Source organism: Monodon monoceros, unplaced genomic scaffold, assembly GCF_005190385.1.
Source record: "Monodon monoceros isolate NGI ecotype Baffin Bay Population unplaced genomic scaffold, NGI_Narwhal_1 Super_Scaffold_10, whole genome shotgun sequence".
In the NCBI taxonomy this organism is placed as follows: Eukaryota; Metazoa; Chordata; class Mammalia; order Artiodactyla; family Monodontidae; genus Monodon; species Monodon monoceros.
In genome coordinates, this window is record NW_021703766.1 from 6,766,566 (window position 1) to 6,784,433 (window position 17,868).

General features: G+C 55.1%; 1 protein-coding gene across 1 annotated transcript in view; it reads right to left on the minus strand.

The window, feature by feature from the left end:
* CMIP (c-Maf inducing protein) overlaps nt 1-17,868 on the minus strand; it is a 237,977-nt gene that overhangs the window by 67,203 nt on the left and 152,906 nt on the right. Inside the window, exon 3 of the mRNA XM_029213509.1 lies at nt 12,813-12,863. Within this exon, the coding sequence (XP_029069342.1) occupies nt 12,813-12,863 (51 nt within the window). The remainder of the gene's footprint in view (nt 1-12,812; nt 12,864-17,868) is intronic.

The window sequence follows — 17,868 nt, forward strand, 5'->3', positions numbered from 1 at the left end:
TTACTCTGAGAGTCAGTTTTCGGGTCTGCAAAATGGGGACGCAGTCCTATCTCCCAGGGACTCTGTATAGACTAAAATAGGGCAGCAGATGAAGTGGCTGGAAAACAGTCGGCACTCAGTAAACGTCTGCTGCTCTTTCCCCTTTCTTCTTTATTAAAAATTTTATTTATTTGTTTGTTTATTTCTTTTTTTGGCCACGTTGGGTCTTAGTTGCGGCACGCGGGGTCTTTCGCTGTGGTGCACGGGCTCTTCACTGTGGCGCACGAGCTTCTCCCTAGTTGTGCCGTGCGGGTTTTCTCTCTCTAGCTGTGGCGCACGGGCTCCAGGGCACGTGGGCTCTGTAGTTCGTGGCACGCGGGCTCTCTAGTTGAGGCGTGCGGGCTTAGTTGCCCCGTGGCATGTGGGATCTTAGTTTCCCGACCAGGGATCAAACCCACGTCCCCCCTCATGGGAAGGCGGGTTCTCTACCACTGGACCACCAGGGAGGTCCCATCTTTCCCCTTTCTTTAAGCTACTGCAGTGGCTCTCCGACTGTACTGTGTATCAGAATCACTTGGATGGCACGGAAAACACACCTTGCTACGCTCTCCTCCCCCACTTTCCAGTTTATAAGACAGAAGATCTGCATTCCTAGTAAGTTTCCAGGCTACGTTGAGGCTGCTGGTCTGGGAACCCCACTTGGAGAACCACTGAGCTACAGTTCAGAACCCCCGGGGTCCATCGTGACGGAGGGGCCTCTGAGGAAATAAAGACCATCCCTGATGGAAAGTTCAACGCAGGTGCTGACAAAGCCTTCGAGAGTCAACAGGTGCCAATGGTCTGCTCCAGTCTGCCACCTTCGGCCATTGCTGAGCTGGCCCTTGATCTCCTGGGGGTGCTTTTCAGGGTCCACGCACTCTCGGACGTCTGTTCCAGCCCAGGGTCTTAGCCACGCATCTGCTTGGTCCCCACTGTTTCTCCAGCTCCCACCCGGACACAAACCACCGGGGCCTCCTGCCGCCAAGGTCAGCAGGCTCCATCCGGGTGGCTTTAGCACCCTGGACAGGGGCGGGCTCTCCATCTCAGAGCCTTCTGCAAAACCATCCTTGGGGTCTCAGAGGGACAAGGGCCATGGGACTTCCGCCCTTGTCTCCCGATCAATTAGCCTCTCTCCCAAACCCCTTTCCATCCAGAGAGTTGGCTGCCCGCTGGGTATTTTCTGATTGCCGGGAGAGGTGAGGACCTAATCCCTCTGTGCGGACAGGCACTGCTCTTTTCAGAGGCTCTGTTTGGCCTTGTCTCTGAGCCAACAGGCGGGCAGGAGCCTTGGAGGCAAACCCAGAACGGCAGCCCACCCTCCCCTCCGAGGCCGGCCCCGCCCCCCGCATGGCCCCCCGAGAGCTGCCCAGCATCCCCGGCTCGGGGGGCTTGCTGCCCACCACCCAGCTGCGGAAGGGACCTGCAGACTCCTGTAGAACAGAAGGTCTTCCTGGTCAAGAGATTGCCTCCCATTTATGTTTTTTGCTTGTTTGTTTGTTTTCTGGTACGCGGGCCTGTCACTGCTGTGGCCTCTCCCGTTGCGGAGCACAGGCTCCGGACACGCAGGCTCAGCAGCCATGGCTCAGGGGCCCAGCCGCTCCACAGCACGTGGGATCTTCCCGGACCGGGGCACGAACCCATGTCCCCTGCATCAGCAGGCGGACTCTCAACCACTGCGCCGCCAGGGAAGCCCCCATTTATGTTTTAAAGACTTATTTGAAGAAAGAGAAAGGAAGAAAAAAATTTTTGCCTTAAAGGGCTGAAAACAAGTTCACCCGCAAAACGTTTACGTGGAAAACTTCCTTGTGTGGTGCGGGGACTCATGAGCCCCGTCGAAGGGCGCGTGGGACGACACGCTGAAGCCCCGGCTCCCCTCCTCGTCTGGGAAAGAAAAACAACCCACAAATGCCCTTCTTTCCTGACTGTTTGGAGAGTCGGCTGCCACCCGTCCCTCCTGAGGCCCAGGGAAGGCCGTCATGCAGGGGGCACTGGGGTGTCTGATGTCTCCAAGCCCGGTGCTGGGGCAGCAGGGGGCAGGGAAAGGCCTGGGATCCCAGGGACGTGGTGCAAACCCAGCTCCCCTGCTTCCTGCCCTGCGGCCCGGACAGGTCATTCCACCTGGGGCCCCTGGGCTCCATGTTCTTGACCTTTTGAGTGGGATGGTAAGAGGGATCCAAAGGGGTGAGGATTAGGTACAAGGTGCCTCTCACTGCCTCTGGCCGGTGGACGGCGGGCACTCAGCAATGCCTGTCCTTTCCCGCAGAAACTCAGCTTCTCAACAGTAAAAACCGAAAGATCTAAAGGCCCACCTGGCTTGACGCTTGTCTGAATGAAATACTACAAAACCGTAAAAAGAAATGAAGTAGATCTGAATGTGCTGTATGAGCTCGTGTATGAGCTCAAGCACGATACGTAATTAAAGGGTAAAGGACCAAGGAACGCCCAGTGTGGATAATAAAACCCGTGTGGTTTTAAAAGGAATTTTCATAAAACCTTCTGAAGGGCCGCATGAGACTAACAGGACTGCCTTTGGGAAAGTGGAGTTGAGGGAGGAGAGACTATGCATTTTACACCCTTCTATAGTTTTTAGAATTACCGAGTACATGCATAACTCATTGGTCTTAGATGCTAACAGCGGATATCTGGGGAGTGAGGGATTGGCTGGAAAAGGGGGCAGGAGGGAATTGTCCTGGGTGACAGGAACCTGGATGGTGGTGATTCAGGTGACTACAACAGTCAAAACTCACCAGACCCAACAGATAAATGTGTGCATTTTGTTATGTCTCAATTATAGCTCCATTTTTTTTTAAACTTAAAAAGTGTTAACAAAGGTTTACGGACAGTGGGAAATTTTTTTAGTTTTCTTTGTCCTTTTCACTATTAAAAGAAAATCTTAATAAATGCAATTTTAAATGTCTCACCTTAGTACTCTTGTATACCACTGGTAGGTGTATAAATTGGTTTGGACCACTTTGGAAAACTGTGGGGCAGCATCCACCAAAGGGGACCCTCTGCTTGCCCTACGGCCCGTGCTCAAAAGGCTGTAAACATACGTTCACCAAGAGACATGTTTATAATGGTTCTATTCATAACAGCCCCAACCTGGAAGTATCTGTCCATTAACAGAATGAACAAATTAATAGTCTATATTCATTTAGCAGAATGCTATGGAGCAAAGCACATGAATAAATTACCGCTACACAGGATATTATATATTGCATAGATAAATCTTATAAACATAATTTTGAGCCGAAGGAGCCAGGCACAGAAGAGTTCAGCCTGTATGATTCCATTTACATGAAGTTCAGGTTCCTGCGAGACTAATCCATGCTGCTGGAAGGCAGGAGAGTGGTTTCCTGTGCTGGGGGTGGGGTGGGGGTGGGGGGGTTGGCAGGGACTGGAGGGCCTGGGGCGGGGGCGGGGGGCGCCAGGGAGGTGGTCATGCTCTGTGTCTTGATCTGTGTGGTTACACACGTTGATTCTGTGAGAATTTGTGAGAATTCATCCAGCAGCACTCTTTTGATCTATGCACTTTTCTACATGTATGTTATCCCTTGAAAAGTTTATTTAAAAACCAGACCAAAGGACTTCCCTGGAGGCACAGTAGTTAAGAATCCGCCTGCCAGTGCAGGGGACACGGGTTCGAGCCCTGGTCCGGGAAGATCCCACATGCCGCGGAGCAGCTAAGCCCATGCGCCACAACTACTGAGCCTCTGCTCCAGAGCCCGCAAGCCACAACTACTGAGCCCACGTGCCACAACTACCAAAGCCCGCGCGCCCAGAGCCTGCGTACCGCAACAAAGAGAAGCCCCTGCTCGCTGCAACTAGAGAAAGCCCGCGCGCAGCAACGAAGACCCAACGCAGCCAAAAATAAATAAACAAATTTATCAAAACAACAACAACGAAACAGACCAAAGCGCCCCATGTCTATTCCAAAGAGAGCTCTGGTTGGGGAAAGTGGAGGCTACTGCAAGGGCTTAACGCCCATCTGGGGCTTCCTGGCCTCTGTGGGCTCAGACACAGGGCTACGCTGCCCACACCCGCAACCTCTCCAGGCCTGAGATGGCGCCTCCTCCCACCAGAATAAGGGGGTTGGGCTCGGAGACCCACCACCCTGGGTTCAAATCCCAGCTCTGCCTGGTTCTAGCTATGGACAAGTCCCTTTGCCCTCTCAGCTCCTCCTTCAAGATGGGCCTGACTTTGAGAAGACTGCAAGAGAGCACACATCAGAGCCCCCAGCACAGCTCCTGAAGCTAGTAGGTACCTAGTAAGTGTTCCCTCCGTTTACTGTAAAGAAAACCCACGAGAGCGGGAGCTCTCCTCCCCAGGCCGTCCTGCCCTCTGCCACTTGTTAGTTTCAATCCCTGAAGCTCCCCTTGTTATTAGTTACCGGGTCCCCGATGACCCACCGAGGGCCGTGAGCTGTGGCTGGGAGTCGCTGGAGGCTGGACTGTGGCCCTCCCCAGGGGACTGGCAGCCTGGGCCCCATGGCCTCCCTCGAGTTCCGTTGACCACAGGTGCAGAAGTGGCCTGGCTGGACTCTCCTCTGTGAGGGCCTCTGCTCTCGGGGGCCTGGCTCTGCCACCAGCTGCACCTCCCGCTGAGGGCCCCCCCAGAAGTCCTGGACTGTGATGGGCCCCCTGCCTCGTGGGGAGAGCCCCTCCTTTCGCAGTTCTCTGTGGAATCCCTCTGATCCCTCATAGGCAGTCACAAAGCCCTCTTTGACCAAGTGCCAGAAATTAATCTGGATGGAATTCCTGCCTTTTCGACCTGGAGGAAGCAGACCTGTGGCCGGGCCTGTAAAAGGACCGAGGGCAACTCCTGCCCTCCTTGCCCTGCTTCCCTGATTTACCTTCCTGCTCAGAGGCAGGACGGCTGACACTCATGACCTTCCCAGGCAGCGGACAATAGGAAGCTCAGCAAAGGCTCCCGTGAAAAAGCCCCAAGGAGACACAGGCCAGAGCTGACAGGACTGGGCGTGGATTCCCAGTAATACTCAAATTCCACAGGTCCAGGAGGTCACTAAAGCGGGTGTGGTGGGTGTTCGCTCCCTCTGTCAACTCAGGTTGACCAGCAGGTACTATGTGGAGAAGAGTTCTGCCTCAGGGGGAGAAGAGTTCAGTGATTGATTAGTGATGCCTGTCATGGGGCTCACTGGAGGTTGGTGGCATGCGTGCTATACATGTGCCCCCTTCCTTCTAGAGCCCTGCCCTTTGGAAACTTTCTACACAAAGGGAAAGAGGCCTTGATTGCTAAAGAAGGATCATTAACATTGATCCAATACTTATTCACATGGCAGGTGCCGTTCTAAGTTCTTTACTGCTACTAATCCATTTAACTCTCACAGGAACCTAATAAGCTTGGTCCTATCATGACCCCCACTTTATTCAGGAGGAAAAAGAGGCCCACAGAGGAAAGCAGCTAGTCCAGGGTCACAGAGCCCGTGGGCGGTAGAGCCACGATTTGAACCCAGGCAGTGTGGCCCAGAGCTCTCCCCTTAGGCATTACAGAAATTTTTCTTTGGGGAGCAAATTGGCAGTATGCGGAAAGAGTCACACACACAAAAATACCCCTACTCTCTGCCTGGTAACCACTGTTGTGGAAACCTGCCCTAAAAAGTAGTTCAAAAGAAGCAAAAGCTTGGCTATAGGTGACAGTCATGACTGCGTTATCTATAACTGAGAGAAACAGGAACAGTGCAAATGCCCAAAAGCAGGTCCTTCGGTCAATTTTTTTTAATTAATATTATTTTGATTTATTTTGCAGAAGACATAATCCATCTGTATGTATATATATATATATATATATATATGCATATATATGTATATATATTTTTCTTTTTTTTCTTTTTTTTTAATTTACCTTTGGTCAGTTATGTCACGACCTCTCTACAGACGTGATGGACATATGCTGAAACGTTTAAGCTGCAGCATTAATGCTGGCAGGACTGTCTGCACACCTGGCCACAGCTGCCAAAAGGTCCATGCAAAGGTGGACGAAAGCTGGAAGGGCATTTGCAGGAGTAAAATCCACCCTCAGGTGGGGACTGGCCAGAGCAGAGCGGTCTCTGCCCTCGAATGTGGTTGTAAAGGCGTTTTCATGATCGTGGTGAAAGGGCAGAGAAAGAGGGGAGCAGGGCAGGAGGGATGGGCTGTGTGGAAATGGCAGGAGGTGAAACAGGGGTCACTACCTTCCCTCTAGACACTGTGAGCCCAGCAGAAGCCACATGGGAGCGTGTGGCCCAGAGCCAAGCGGGGCCAGGAGCAAGGCTAGGTCAGGTAACACAGCCTCGATGCTCGAATCTGGGGACACGGGTGACACGGCGTGTTCGGGCAGATGTGTAAGTGGCTGGTCTTGACCTTGACCTTCCGGGGCCCAGGCCCAGGTGGTCTGCCGTGTGCCGTGCGCCACGCAGGGCGGGCGGGGCACTTGGCCCTTCCCACAAGAAGCAGGGGATGGCCAAGTCAGAGGTTAATTCACATAATCCTCACGGGGACGTCTGTGAGACTCAGAGAAAAATGTAAAGCTCTCATGAAATGCTTCACGAGACAAAAATACCACAGCCCCCGACACGCAAGGCACGAGGACAGACAGGCGATGGGGACGGTCAGAAGCTCAAGCCCGCAGGTGTGAAGGAGGAACTGTCCGGTGCGTATGCGTGTCTGCGTATGTGTGCGCACACACACGTGTGCAGTGGAAGCCACGTTCCCAGTGGTTACGATCCCAGGTTCTGGAATCAAACTTGTGTTCAGACCCCAGCTCTGTCACTTAATAGGTGTGGGCCCTTGAGCAAGCAGTTCACCTCTCGGCCTCTGTCTCCACATCTGTGAAATGGGGAAGCAGGAGGACGTGTCCCCTCCTCAGGGTTGCGGGGATTCAGCGGGGTGGTGAGCGAGGTGCTGGCATCTGCTCAGCACAGGAGGAGCATCCCATGGAAGGTGCTGAGGCCACCGGCCGCCGTGTGCTGAGGCAGGGCTGGATTTAGGCTCGGGCACGTGTTTTAGGGGATGCGTGCTCAGGGGCATCTGCAGTGGGCAGAGCCGGGTAGTCTAGGGGCCGTGGCTGTGGGACTAGAAGTGGCTCTTCCCCCGGGAGTAAAGGTCTCGGACTCCTGTGCCCAAGAGGGAGAGGGAGGAGGGTCCAGGAGGAAGGTCAGAGTGGAGGGTGACAGCACCCACTGGAGGGTCCCACCCTTCCCCTGCGCAGCTTCCCCTCAGGGGAGGGGCACCAGCTCAGAGGGGACCTTCTGTCCCCTCTGACCCAGCTTCCCCCAGGAATCTCAGCACCAGCGGGGCCTCTCTCCCTGCATGGGACTGGGGGCGATGGTCCAGCCTTCCCAAAAGGGCGACCCGATGGGAGAGAGAAGCCAGGCTCCCAGGCACGCCCTGCACCCCCAGTTCCTCACCTATGAACCGGGGACCCTGGTTGGGGCTCAGCCCAGGGCCTGATGTGGAAGCTAGACTGTGACACCATTGGGAGCGGCCGCCCTTGGCAATGGCCGTCCCCTCATCCATGAGACGGGGTAGCAAAGACCTTGCGGAACCGCTACTGCAGACCTGGCGATAGGAGTGCCCCACAGCCTGCGCCAGGCAGGGCCCTCAGAGGACAGACTGCCCACCCCCTCGGATCTTACAGACATGCCACGGGGGCACTGCAGGGGCTGGGTGCCCACTCCCACCCACTGGCTGCTCTGATAAGGGCGCAGGGGATGATGCTCCCACGGCCCTGGGAGGGCAGCCCTTCTTCACACTGACCCAGTGGGCGAGGTGCTGGTTAGCAATTTCCGCATTTCACAGAGGAGAAAACTGAGGCCCAAAAAAACACACCCCACACCCAATGCACCCATTACACAGTCACCCCCTCGCGCTCACACACACACACACACACACACACACATACACACAGACCCCACGTTCTTCTCCACCCTCCTACTCTCTACAGAGGATGGGGTGATCACGTCGCTGTGGCCGCCCCAGGGGCTTGGGAAACCCTGCCTGGGGACTCAGGGAGAGGGCGGCAGCGTGGCCAGGGCAGCAGGCCAGAGAGGATGCGAACCTGGGCTGGGATTTTCCCAGAGCCAAGTGCGTTCCTCTGCCTGGCGGCCTTGCGAAAGGAAAACAGGCGGCTTCTGGTCTCACACAGTCTGCTCCCCGCCACGGCGCCCGGTCGGCCCCTGGGGCTGTCGTTGGTGACCCAGCTTCCCCCAGGGAGAAAATCATCTTGGTTTTCAAGACTTCTGTGCAAGGGCTGAGGAACCCCTCTCAGGGAGGGAGAAGGCGTTTTTCAGAGCTGGAGGCACCAGAAGCGCCGGCTACACAAAGCGGGCGCTTTTTGGTACCTGGCTTTCTCTGGGGTACCTTATGCACGTGTCTCTTCCCAGCCAGGTACTCGGGGCCTGTGGTCCAGGCCCTCGTGCGCCCAGACGGGCCTGTCCTCACAGCTGTGAGCACCTGGGCCTCTTGGCTTGAACCTAGAAACAGGCCAGCTTCCTGACAGCGTTATAAACACACACTGGACCCTCACAGCCTGCAGCACACTCTGGCTCTGTCACACAAACTAGGCCTGTCCCCTCCTGGCCTCGTACACCCACACAGGCCTGTCCCCTCACAGCCTGACACACACGGGCAGGCCAGGCCTGTCTCCACAGGACGTGGCTTCCAAGGTGCATCTGAGTCAGAAATGAGGCCTCATTAACTCAGTACAACTGTTTATGCCTCCATCCCCCCAGGAACTGGCCTCAGGGGCCAAGCCACCCAAACCAAATAGGCCTGGCCTCCCCAGAGAGCCCTGAGGACAGCGTGCTCTGCTGCGGTCCCACCCCCTTCCTGTCATTCTCCTCCCGGCCCCAGGCCTTCCCTGCACCTCCCTGATCAGTGCTGCCCAAGGGCGGGAATCCGGGAGGAAGGGCAGAGATGCCCGGAGAGAGGGAGAGGTAGGGAAGGAGGTCCGGGGGCCAGGATGTTGTGGGTCAAACCCCTGTCCCCCCTCTGGGAGCCCTGGCACCTTGGACAAGTGACTCCGATTCCCTCACATGCAAACATCAACAACAGACCATTCAGTGAGCTGAGATGACGCTTAAAATACAGAGTCCAGCGTGGAGGGGATGCTCCCGACACGCTGTGACGGCCTGTGGACACACAGAGATGAGCTGAGGCCACGAGAGCAACGGGACCCCCAGGATGGAGACAGGCATCAAGAGCATCACACAGGTGTGTTACTCAGACTCTACCTTGTTCACATCACAACCTGAGGTAGATTCTAGAGCGGTGCTTCTCAAGTTTCTTTTCCATTATCATTCCCCTAAGGAGCCTTTTAAGATATCCGCCCCCGGCACCCCCCCACACACCCTGCCCTGATCCCTTTGAAACTAAATTCTAGACAGTAAGATTTTGTTGAGTAGGTTGAACTAGGAAGGCCACACACCACTGGAATAACCTAAGGTTTTTTAAGCCCCAAAATACCAATTTTGACCCCCTTGGAGGCAATATCACACCTGTGGAGAATGCCCTGGAGGTGTCAGCATAACTGGATGAAAACTCGATAAAGCAACAGGAACACAGCATTTAAGAGCTAACATTCTTTAAAAATAGAAAAAGTATTCTCTATCTGCACTGCAGCTACAACAGGGACGTATACGTTGGTATAGGAGAAAAAGTGATAAACACAACATTTAGAAATTTTAAAAACTCAAGCTGAGGTTGTGGGGTTTCTAAAGCCCTTAATTTTGGATGTTCTATTGATTCCCCCCCCTTTTAGTTAAAGATAGAGAAAAGAAAAGGAAAGAAAAAGAAAAACCCCAAATGGTTGGTGGTAAATACAGAGGAGAGAGTGGCTGTATCATGTAGGAGAAGCAGGACACATCCCGAGTGGGCTGAAAAGGCCAAAGCTCAGGATCACGCACAGCTGGATCAAGGAGGAAAAAGGGCAGCTCCACGAAGCTGTACTGAAACCCACTGTGTGACTATGGGCAAGTAACTAGACCTCTCTGAGCCTTGTCACTTGCTGAATGACAATGAACAGGAAAGCCCCTGGCCATGCCTTGTATATTGTAGGTACTCAGTAACCACATATGGATCCATGAACACTTGCTAGAATCTATGCGGACCACAAGATGAGTCACCTATAGAACCAGGATTCGAATCTGGGTCTCAACTCATTTCACCAGCAGGCAGTACCTCAAAAACACCTTATGTTTCTTTGCCATTTTACAAGGAAGGAGAGCACGCCTCCCTCCAATCTCATCAAAACCGAGTGGCAAAGAGCCACAGAAATGAAATCAGGTCGCTGACACTGAAATATCACTGCCACCTGGTGGCAGCATACCTAAATTATGGGGGGGCGGGTGTCCAAAGGGAAAACATGCCAGCATCTTACACATGCCTAAGACACAAGCAGATATCGAAACAGTGAGAACAAAGGTCACCATCCTTCACCTGGCAAAAGGGCCACTCACTGCTGAGCATCTGCTGATTCCTCGATATCCTGATCTGAGTTTCCAGGATGCTTGCTTTCTTTTCTTTTTTTTTTTTTTTGCGGTACGCAGGCCTCTCACTGTTGTGGCCTCTCCCGTTGCGGAGCACAGGCTCCGGACGCGCAGGCTCAGCGGCCATGGCTCACGGGCCCAGCCGCTCCGCGGCACGTGGGATCTTCCCGGACCGGGGCACGAACCCGTGTCCCCTGCATTGGCAGGCGGACTCTCAACCACTGCACCACCAGGGAAGCCCTCTTTTCTTTTTAAAAATTCAACTGATTAGATTTAACAACCATACACAAACCAAACACCACCAAAATTGAGTGCAGATATCCAGGTCTTTATGAGAACTGCTAGAAGCCCAGGGATCCCCAGTTCTGTACTTGCTCAATCAACTGTCTGAACCCCACATGCAATCCTTGATGTCTGAATGTGTACATTTCAAGCTTGTCACTCTTAAATCATCCTTCTGGCTGTCACTGATCTCCCGAAATCTGGCTTTCTATGCCCACCACTTAGTCGTCCCTTGTAGCTGCATAATATTCACACATTTCACAAGCACTGCCTTTTAGGTGTTCCCAGAGATTCCCGAAAGTGGTTGAAGAAAATGTGGACCAGGGCAAGGAGGAAAGCAGAGCTCTGTGGAATCCACTAAAGACCACCTCTTCCTTGACACTGATCTCAGCCACCTTTTCAAAGAGGCGTTTCCCCAAACTGTCAAGTAGGCGGTATGTCTCCAAGTACTTCCTGCCCCACCCTGATCTAAGAAAAAGCAAAGCAATCACTTACTGAGGACTCACAAGGAAAACACGTGTGAACAACAGAAGAGGGAAGCCTCTAAGTAACCACTGTCCGTGGCAGTGAAGTGGCCTCTTCCTGCAGGGCCACCACTGCCCCATGCCTCTATTCCTCCCTCCCTCTAGACTGCTCCGGCATTTACCTCCCCGGTGGCCCCTGGCAGGTCCTGATGTGTGTCCTGCCTGTCCCGGGACACACCTGGCGGCAGAGATCCGGGCCTTAGGGACGATGTCCCTGCAGAAATCAAGCGCTCAGCAGCACCTGCAGACTCCAAGCAGGCACGTGCCACTTGCCTGCTTAGCTGTCACCCGGGGCCTTCTGCCTGCGTCCAGAAATCTCCAGGAACGGCAAAAACCTGGGCCTGAACACTGCCCCAGGCCCTTACCAGCTATGGGAGTTGGGCTCCGGTCTGGCCTCGCCTTCCCTGTATAAAAAATGGGAGCAATGATAACAAGCCGCCTACGAGGCTGCCGCAAGGGTGGAATAGGCGTGATGGACCAGCCTCATGTTCCAGACACACAGTAGGTGCTCAGTAAATGCTAGTCCTTTCCCTTTGAGGCCCCAACTTGGAGACTCGCGTTCAGCCTCTGAGATGGCCACGCTGGCACAAAGGAGAGGACCTGCAGCTGTCGGGGAAAGGAGGGGAGTGGCCCTCTTTGGGACCAGGAATGTAATTTTCCGGGGTTGTATTTCTGTCCTCCGCCCAGCTGTGACGAGAGCCCCTCCAGAGGCACGAGAAGAATTCTAAGTGTCCCTTTGGTCATCCCAACACGGCACATGGTCTCAAACCCTGTCCAGGGCCAGCTGCTCGTCCCCCACCGCGCTCCAGATTACAGTAAAGATGACAGCTCAGGACAGGCACCGGTCATCCTAGCCATACCCTGCTGGCTCTGCGAGCCCGTGGGCCTGCCACGCCTTGTTCTAAACTAAAAGGTCAGAAGGCAGGAGAGACAGGGGGGCAGGGTGCGAAGGTCCTGAGCCACGGAGCAGAACGCGGACTCCCCAGGGGGCTGGGAGGACCCTTCTCATAAATCTGGCCCCTGGGTCTTGAAGGTGGCCAGTCGGGAGCTAATTCACCGTGTGTATTAGAAGGCCAGGGACCGTGCTATGCAGAGCTAGAACTGGGAAATTAGGGCCAGAGGAAGTGAAGCCTCTGGAAATACGGTTGGGCTTCTACACCTCTGATAAATTTACCTCTGCTGGCGCCTTCGGAAGTTACTTTCAACCCATCACCTCGAGCCCCTCAGATGAGCCCCTTGTTCTGAGATCAAGCAGTTCTTTGATCCTTTCGGAAGCAGGCACCACACGATAAGGCTCCTGGGCAAAGTCAAGGGCCAGCCGGGCAGGAGCACAGTTTCACCATCGCAAGGGGGAAAGGTATCAACCATCCAAGAGGGAGGTGGGGGGCTTCCACACAGTGTAGCAAAGCTCCTGGGCTGAGCCTCCTAGAAGGCAGGAGACCTCTGCCCTCACGTCTCTGGGTGGCAGACCAGCTCCTCCAACGAGCAAGCGAGTCAGGACTTACCTTCCACTGCAGAGAATGGAACCACTGGTCTCGCAGGTAGCTGTTGGCAGCCTGCAACGAGAAGAACAGAACAGCAAGGTCAAGTCGCTGGCTCGCAGCATTTCAGAGCATTTTACAGGCCAGCATGAGAGCCCCAGCCGGCTCTGTCCTGCAGGCCCTGCCCCGTGGCCCTGCAGAGCCTTCCGGGGCATGCACCAAGCTGAACCCCTTGTGTGTAAAACCAGACCGGAAGTGGTCACCTGGGGAACTTGTCTGAAATAGACATTGCTGCCACCGGGCGCTTATTCTGCTGGGTAGACACTGGTGCCTGGAAGAGCTTAAACTGTACACATAGGTCAACTCATCCGGGGTCAGGAGGGGCCAGGGTGCGTGGGGAGAGGCGTGTGGGGAGGTGATGATGACAGTGTAGCTGCCTGGGCGCTCCCTGAGCCCTGCTCCGGGCACCGGGCCTTTGTTGTCCACGTAATCTGTCATCAGCCCTCACGACAGCCCTACGAGGTGGGCAACACTGCGTCTGTTTCACAAAGGGAAAAACTGAGAGCCCGAGCTCTCACGTCAACTGACCGCACTTAAACCCAGAGCACGGCTTCCAAGCCTGCGGGTTTCACCACTGCACCTCCTGCCAAATGCAGAAAGCCGTGGTAGAGAGCACCCAGCCTTGACCTCGGGCAGAACTACATTTCAAAGGCACCGCGCAGGGAGCCAGGCCTTCCCTGATCCACTCCACACCAGTTCAGAGACTTCGGACCGCTCAGCCTCACGCCGCTCTCAACCCCGGTTCTAGCAGATTTGCTGATGGCAAAAGCAGTATTTACGGCACGTCTGACAGGCCCTAGACGGAGCACTAAGCCCCACGCGTGGACTGGCTCATCCAGTCCTCGTCAGTCAGTGCTGGGAAGCTGGCACTGTCAGCACCATTATCCCTATGGTACAGATGAGGAACCTGAGGCTCGGGAGGTTAAACTCTCCCGCGGGCTCACAGGCAGTAGGTGTGGGGCAGGGCCTGAACCGGCGGTCTGACTCATGCTGAAGCCACAGTGTGACGGCGTTTCAAGTTTGCTGCTGGCCACCCCCAAGGCAGAAATGCAGCGTCTGTTCCCTGCCTGACCCCGCAGCTCCCTGTTTCAAGTCGCCGTGACCCTGATGGGCAAGGGGCTCTGACAGGGCCGGAGCCTCGCCCCAAGCAGGAATGCCCATCTTCTTTTCCTGAGCCACACAGGTGTACACGTGCACGCACGCACAGCGTGTGCAACTTGGGGTCACCCTCATTCAAGGAGATCCAGGTCTTGCAGATTACCTCCCCCCACTCCCGCCAAATCATCGACGAAATGTCAGCAGCTCGCCCAGGGCAGAGTTTGGGCAAATCTCTGGGCCAGAACGAATGAACCAGTTCAGTGGCCTGTGCAGCCGGGAATCAGGCTCCCGTGAGCAAAGCTCGGAGACTCATTCCAAACCCTGAACAGATCCACTCCAGCACCTGGAGGCAAGGTGAGTTTGTCTTTCTGCCCCGCGTGGGGAGCCGGCTGGGGGACACCCTCCGTGTGACGCAGGAACATCTGCAGCAGCTGAGTCTCCAGCAGACCCGGGTTCAAGCCCCCGTTCTGCCCTGGTGTGACCTGGAGCAAGTTCCCTGATGGTGCAGAGCCCGTGACACCTGACAGGGGCAGCAGAGGCTGAAGGGGAGTCCACCACGGGGACCAGAAGCCCCCCCTCTGGAGGGTCCGTGCCTGGGTCACCTCCTGTCAGTGCTGACCTAGCTGTGCTCTCAGGACAATTCTTGTTCATTAGGGTGACAAAATACATCCCACACTCAGGAGTAGCGGTGCAGATACCAAATGATGAGATAATCCATGTAAAATGCTTACTCAGCGCGGCGCCAGGCATGTGCAAACACTACCAACAGCAGGGATCCGGCAGCAGCACGGCCAGCGCTGTGCTGATAAATGCGTCACAACAGGCTCTCCTGGATAAAAAGCCCCGGTCACAGTGTGCGTGGGGACTTCCGTGAATGATGGCACTTGGCCGGTTCCACGGTACCAGGGGCCGTCCCTGGACCAGAGCTGAGAAGAGCTGACCCTGATCGACTCTTGGGTGCTGGTACAAGCCGGTATGAGCTGGCTGCAGCATGCTTCTGGTCCGCAACCATCTGTCTGCTTTTTAACACACCGACATAGCCAGAGAGAGGGGAGGTGTGGTAGGTTGAATGAGGGACCTCCAAAGACTGTCCACGTCCTAATACCCTGGGAATGCGTTACTTTAGGTGCAAAGGGACTTTGCACATGTCATTAAGTGAAGAACCCCGAGACGGGGAGATGATTCTTGAATCTCTGGGTGAACCAATGTCATCACAAGGGTCTATATAACAGACAGGCAGGAGGTCAGAGAGTCAGAGAGGGAAGTAGAGGTTGGAATGATGTGGCCATGAGCCCAGGGATGTAGGCGGCCTCTAGAAGCTGGAAATGGCAAGGAAATGGATTCTTCCCTAGAGTTTCAGAAGGAACCAGCCCTGCGCATACCTTGATTTTAGCCCAGTGGGACCTGTGTTGGATTCGGCCCTTCAGAATAGTCAGATAACAAATTTGTGTTGTTTTTGTGGTAAATTGTGGTAATTTGCCATGGTAGCAGTAGAAAATGAATACAGGAGGCATGGCCAGGTTGGTTTAGTGCTGACATGGATCACTGCATTGGTTCTGAGGGTCCACGGGGGGCCCAGACAGTGCCCACAAGGTGTCACTGGCTGGACTGAAAGACCGAGAGAAGACACAAAGGAAGAGAGAGGAGACAGCAGAGGAGAGGGAAGTGGAGAAGGAGCGGGGGAAGGAGACCCATGTTCTCCCTCTTCTGTGCCCATTGGCCAACCCACCGTGCTGCCCTGCCAACACAAGTGACCCGTGTGTGACCCCCGTGTGACCATCACTGTATTCCCCAGGGCCTGGGGCATGAGGTGCCCAAGAGAGACCTGCTGAAGGAATGAACAAATGAATGAACGAGAGGACTGTAAACTCCCTGAGGGCAGGGTCTCATTTCCAACTCCCTCACTCTGATTAGCGTGGCCAGTAGTACCATCAGGGCTGGTTGCACAAGAACGAATGAACACAAACAAACAATGCAAGAAACAGGAGGGCAATGGTATTAAGTGGCGGATGCTGACTCCTTTCTCTGCCTCGGCAATCCAGTCCAACACAGACCAGTCTTCCCCACAACCAGGCCCAGCCCTTCCCATTCTGGGGCCTCTCCAGTGTGAGTCCCTGTTAAAGATCTTTTTTTGGCCATGCCACGCGGCTTGTGGGATCTCAGTTCCCCGACCAGGGATTGAACCTGGGCCACGGCAGTGAAAGCCCAGAACGCTAACCTAAGGGCTAGGCCAGCAGGGGACTAAAGATCTTTAAATGGGCCTCCTGGCTCCTCCCTTGGCCATGTGTGAGCAGGTGATCTGACTGGGCAATCAGAAGCTCCTGCTGGGACTCTGGGTCTCGAGCAAGTGATGTCAAGATGGGGGGTGGGGGGCTGACAATTCATTATGAAGCAAGGGCTGTGTCTTCCTTTAAAGATGGTTACTGGGCTGGGACACGGCTCCCACACCGGCCTCGGCTCCAGTCTACTTTCTAAGCCTGCTCTCCAGGATCCCGCCAGTCCTTCTAGTATATTTCCCTTCCCGCTCGCGATAGCCTGAGTCCACCTCTGCTGCTTGCGTCTTAGAGTCCTGATGGATCCCCACGGCCCCGCTGGATCCGTTTTTCCCTGCAGCTGTCTCTCCAGAAGGAGCCAGCCAGCTCCCAGAGACACAGCTTCTCCCAGTTACACTGTGAGCCCTCCCGGCACCGCCAGGTCCCAGGGCTCACACGCCAGATGGTTCTGGCCCTGCCCAGAGCTCATTCAATGTGCCCAGCTCGCTGCTGAGCAGGGACAGCTCCAGAGATTTCCTCTCCTGCCCCGTGTCCGGTCCAGCCTTGTCCTGGTCTCACTTGGGTCTGTGAGCCACGCCTTTCACAGCCGTCTCACTGTCTGGAGGGGAGGAGAATTTCTTCAGGGACATGAACCACCATCTCACCTGCCCTTTGTCATCTCCCCTCTCAGCCTAACCTTTCAGGCAGGACAACCTGCGTTTTCCAAGTCTTTGCTCATGTGGGAGAGTGCGTGCAAACTCCCATCTCACAGATGAGGAAATCGAGTCTCAAAGCAGGTGGAGGGCCCTGCGGCCCGCGCAGGAGTCCGACCCAGCCCTGCCCTGACCACACCATCGCCCCCATGCCCACCGTTCTTCGAGGGCACTCACTCACTTTTCTCTGCTTTTGAAACCCCTTGTCCTCCCCGAGGCCCTGGCCAGGTCCACCCTCCCTCCCCTGCTTCCCAGCTCTTAGAGCCCTTACCCTGCCCACGGCCCCTGCCGGTTATCTGTCCCGCCCACAGGATTAGGAAAGGAGGCAGGATCCAGTGGGGTTAAGTGCTGCCTCGGCAGTGAGCCTGGTGTTCAAGAGTCCTCTGAGTGAATTGATTTCAGGCGAGGCAAAGCACAAGAAGCCTGCTGGGGAAGGGTGACGCCACCCAGCTTCCCGAGCCACCTTCCCTGGGAGGCAGAGACACCCAATGTCTCCCGTCCACCCGCGGGCTCATTCCTTCCAGCTCCACTGGGAGGGGAGGCGGCCACAGTCCCCTCTTCCGCTGCAGGCTCGCTGCACTTTGGAGGGAGACAGAGGCCTTGGCCGTGTTCGTCCACTGTAACAAACGGCTCTTTGATTCAGAGGCTCAAAGGGATTTCAAGGATCACCCAGACCAGGGCTACTGGGTCTTTTGGGGGTTTATGGGAACCTGAAACCCTTTGAGAGCCTGACACAAGCTGTGGACTCACACCCAAGTAACATGCACATGTGTACAACCCCCCCCCCACACACAATTGTGCAAGCAGTTTCAGAACACACCACGGACCAAAGGGTAAGGACCCGACTCTGACCCAACCTTTTCCTCTCCAGCCTTGTTTCTGATGAGGAAACCAAGACCCAGACTTGCTGTGGTCTCGTCCGTGTCCTCCCCTAACGTCTCCAGCTCTCCTTCGGGC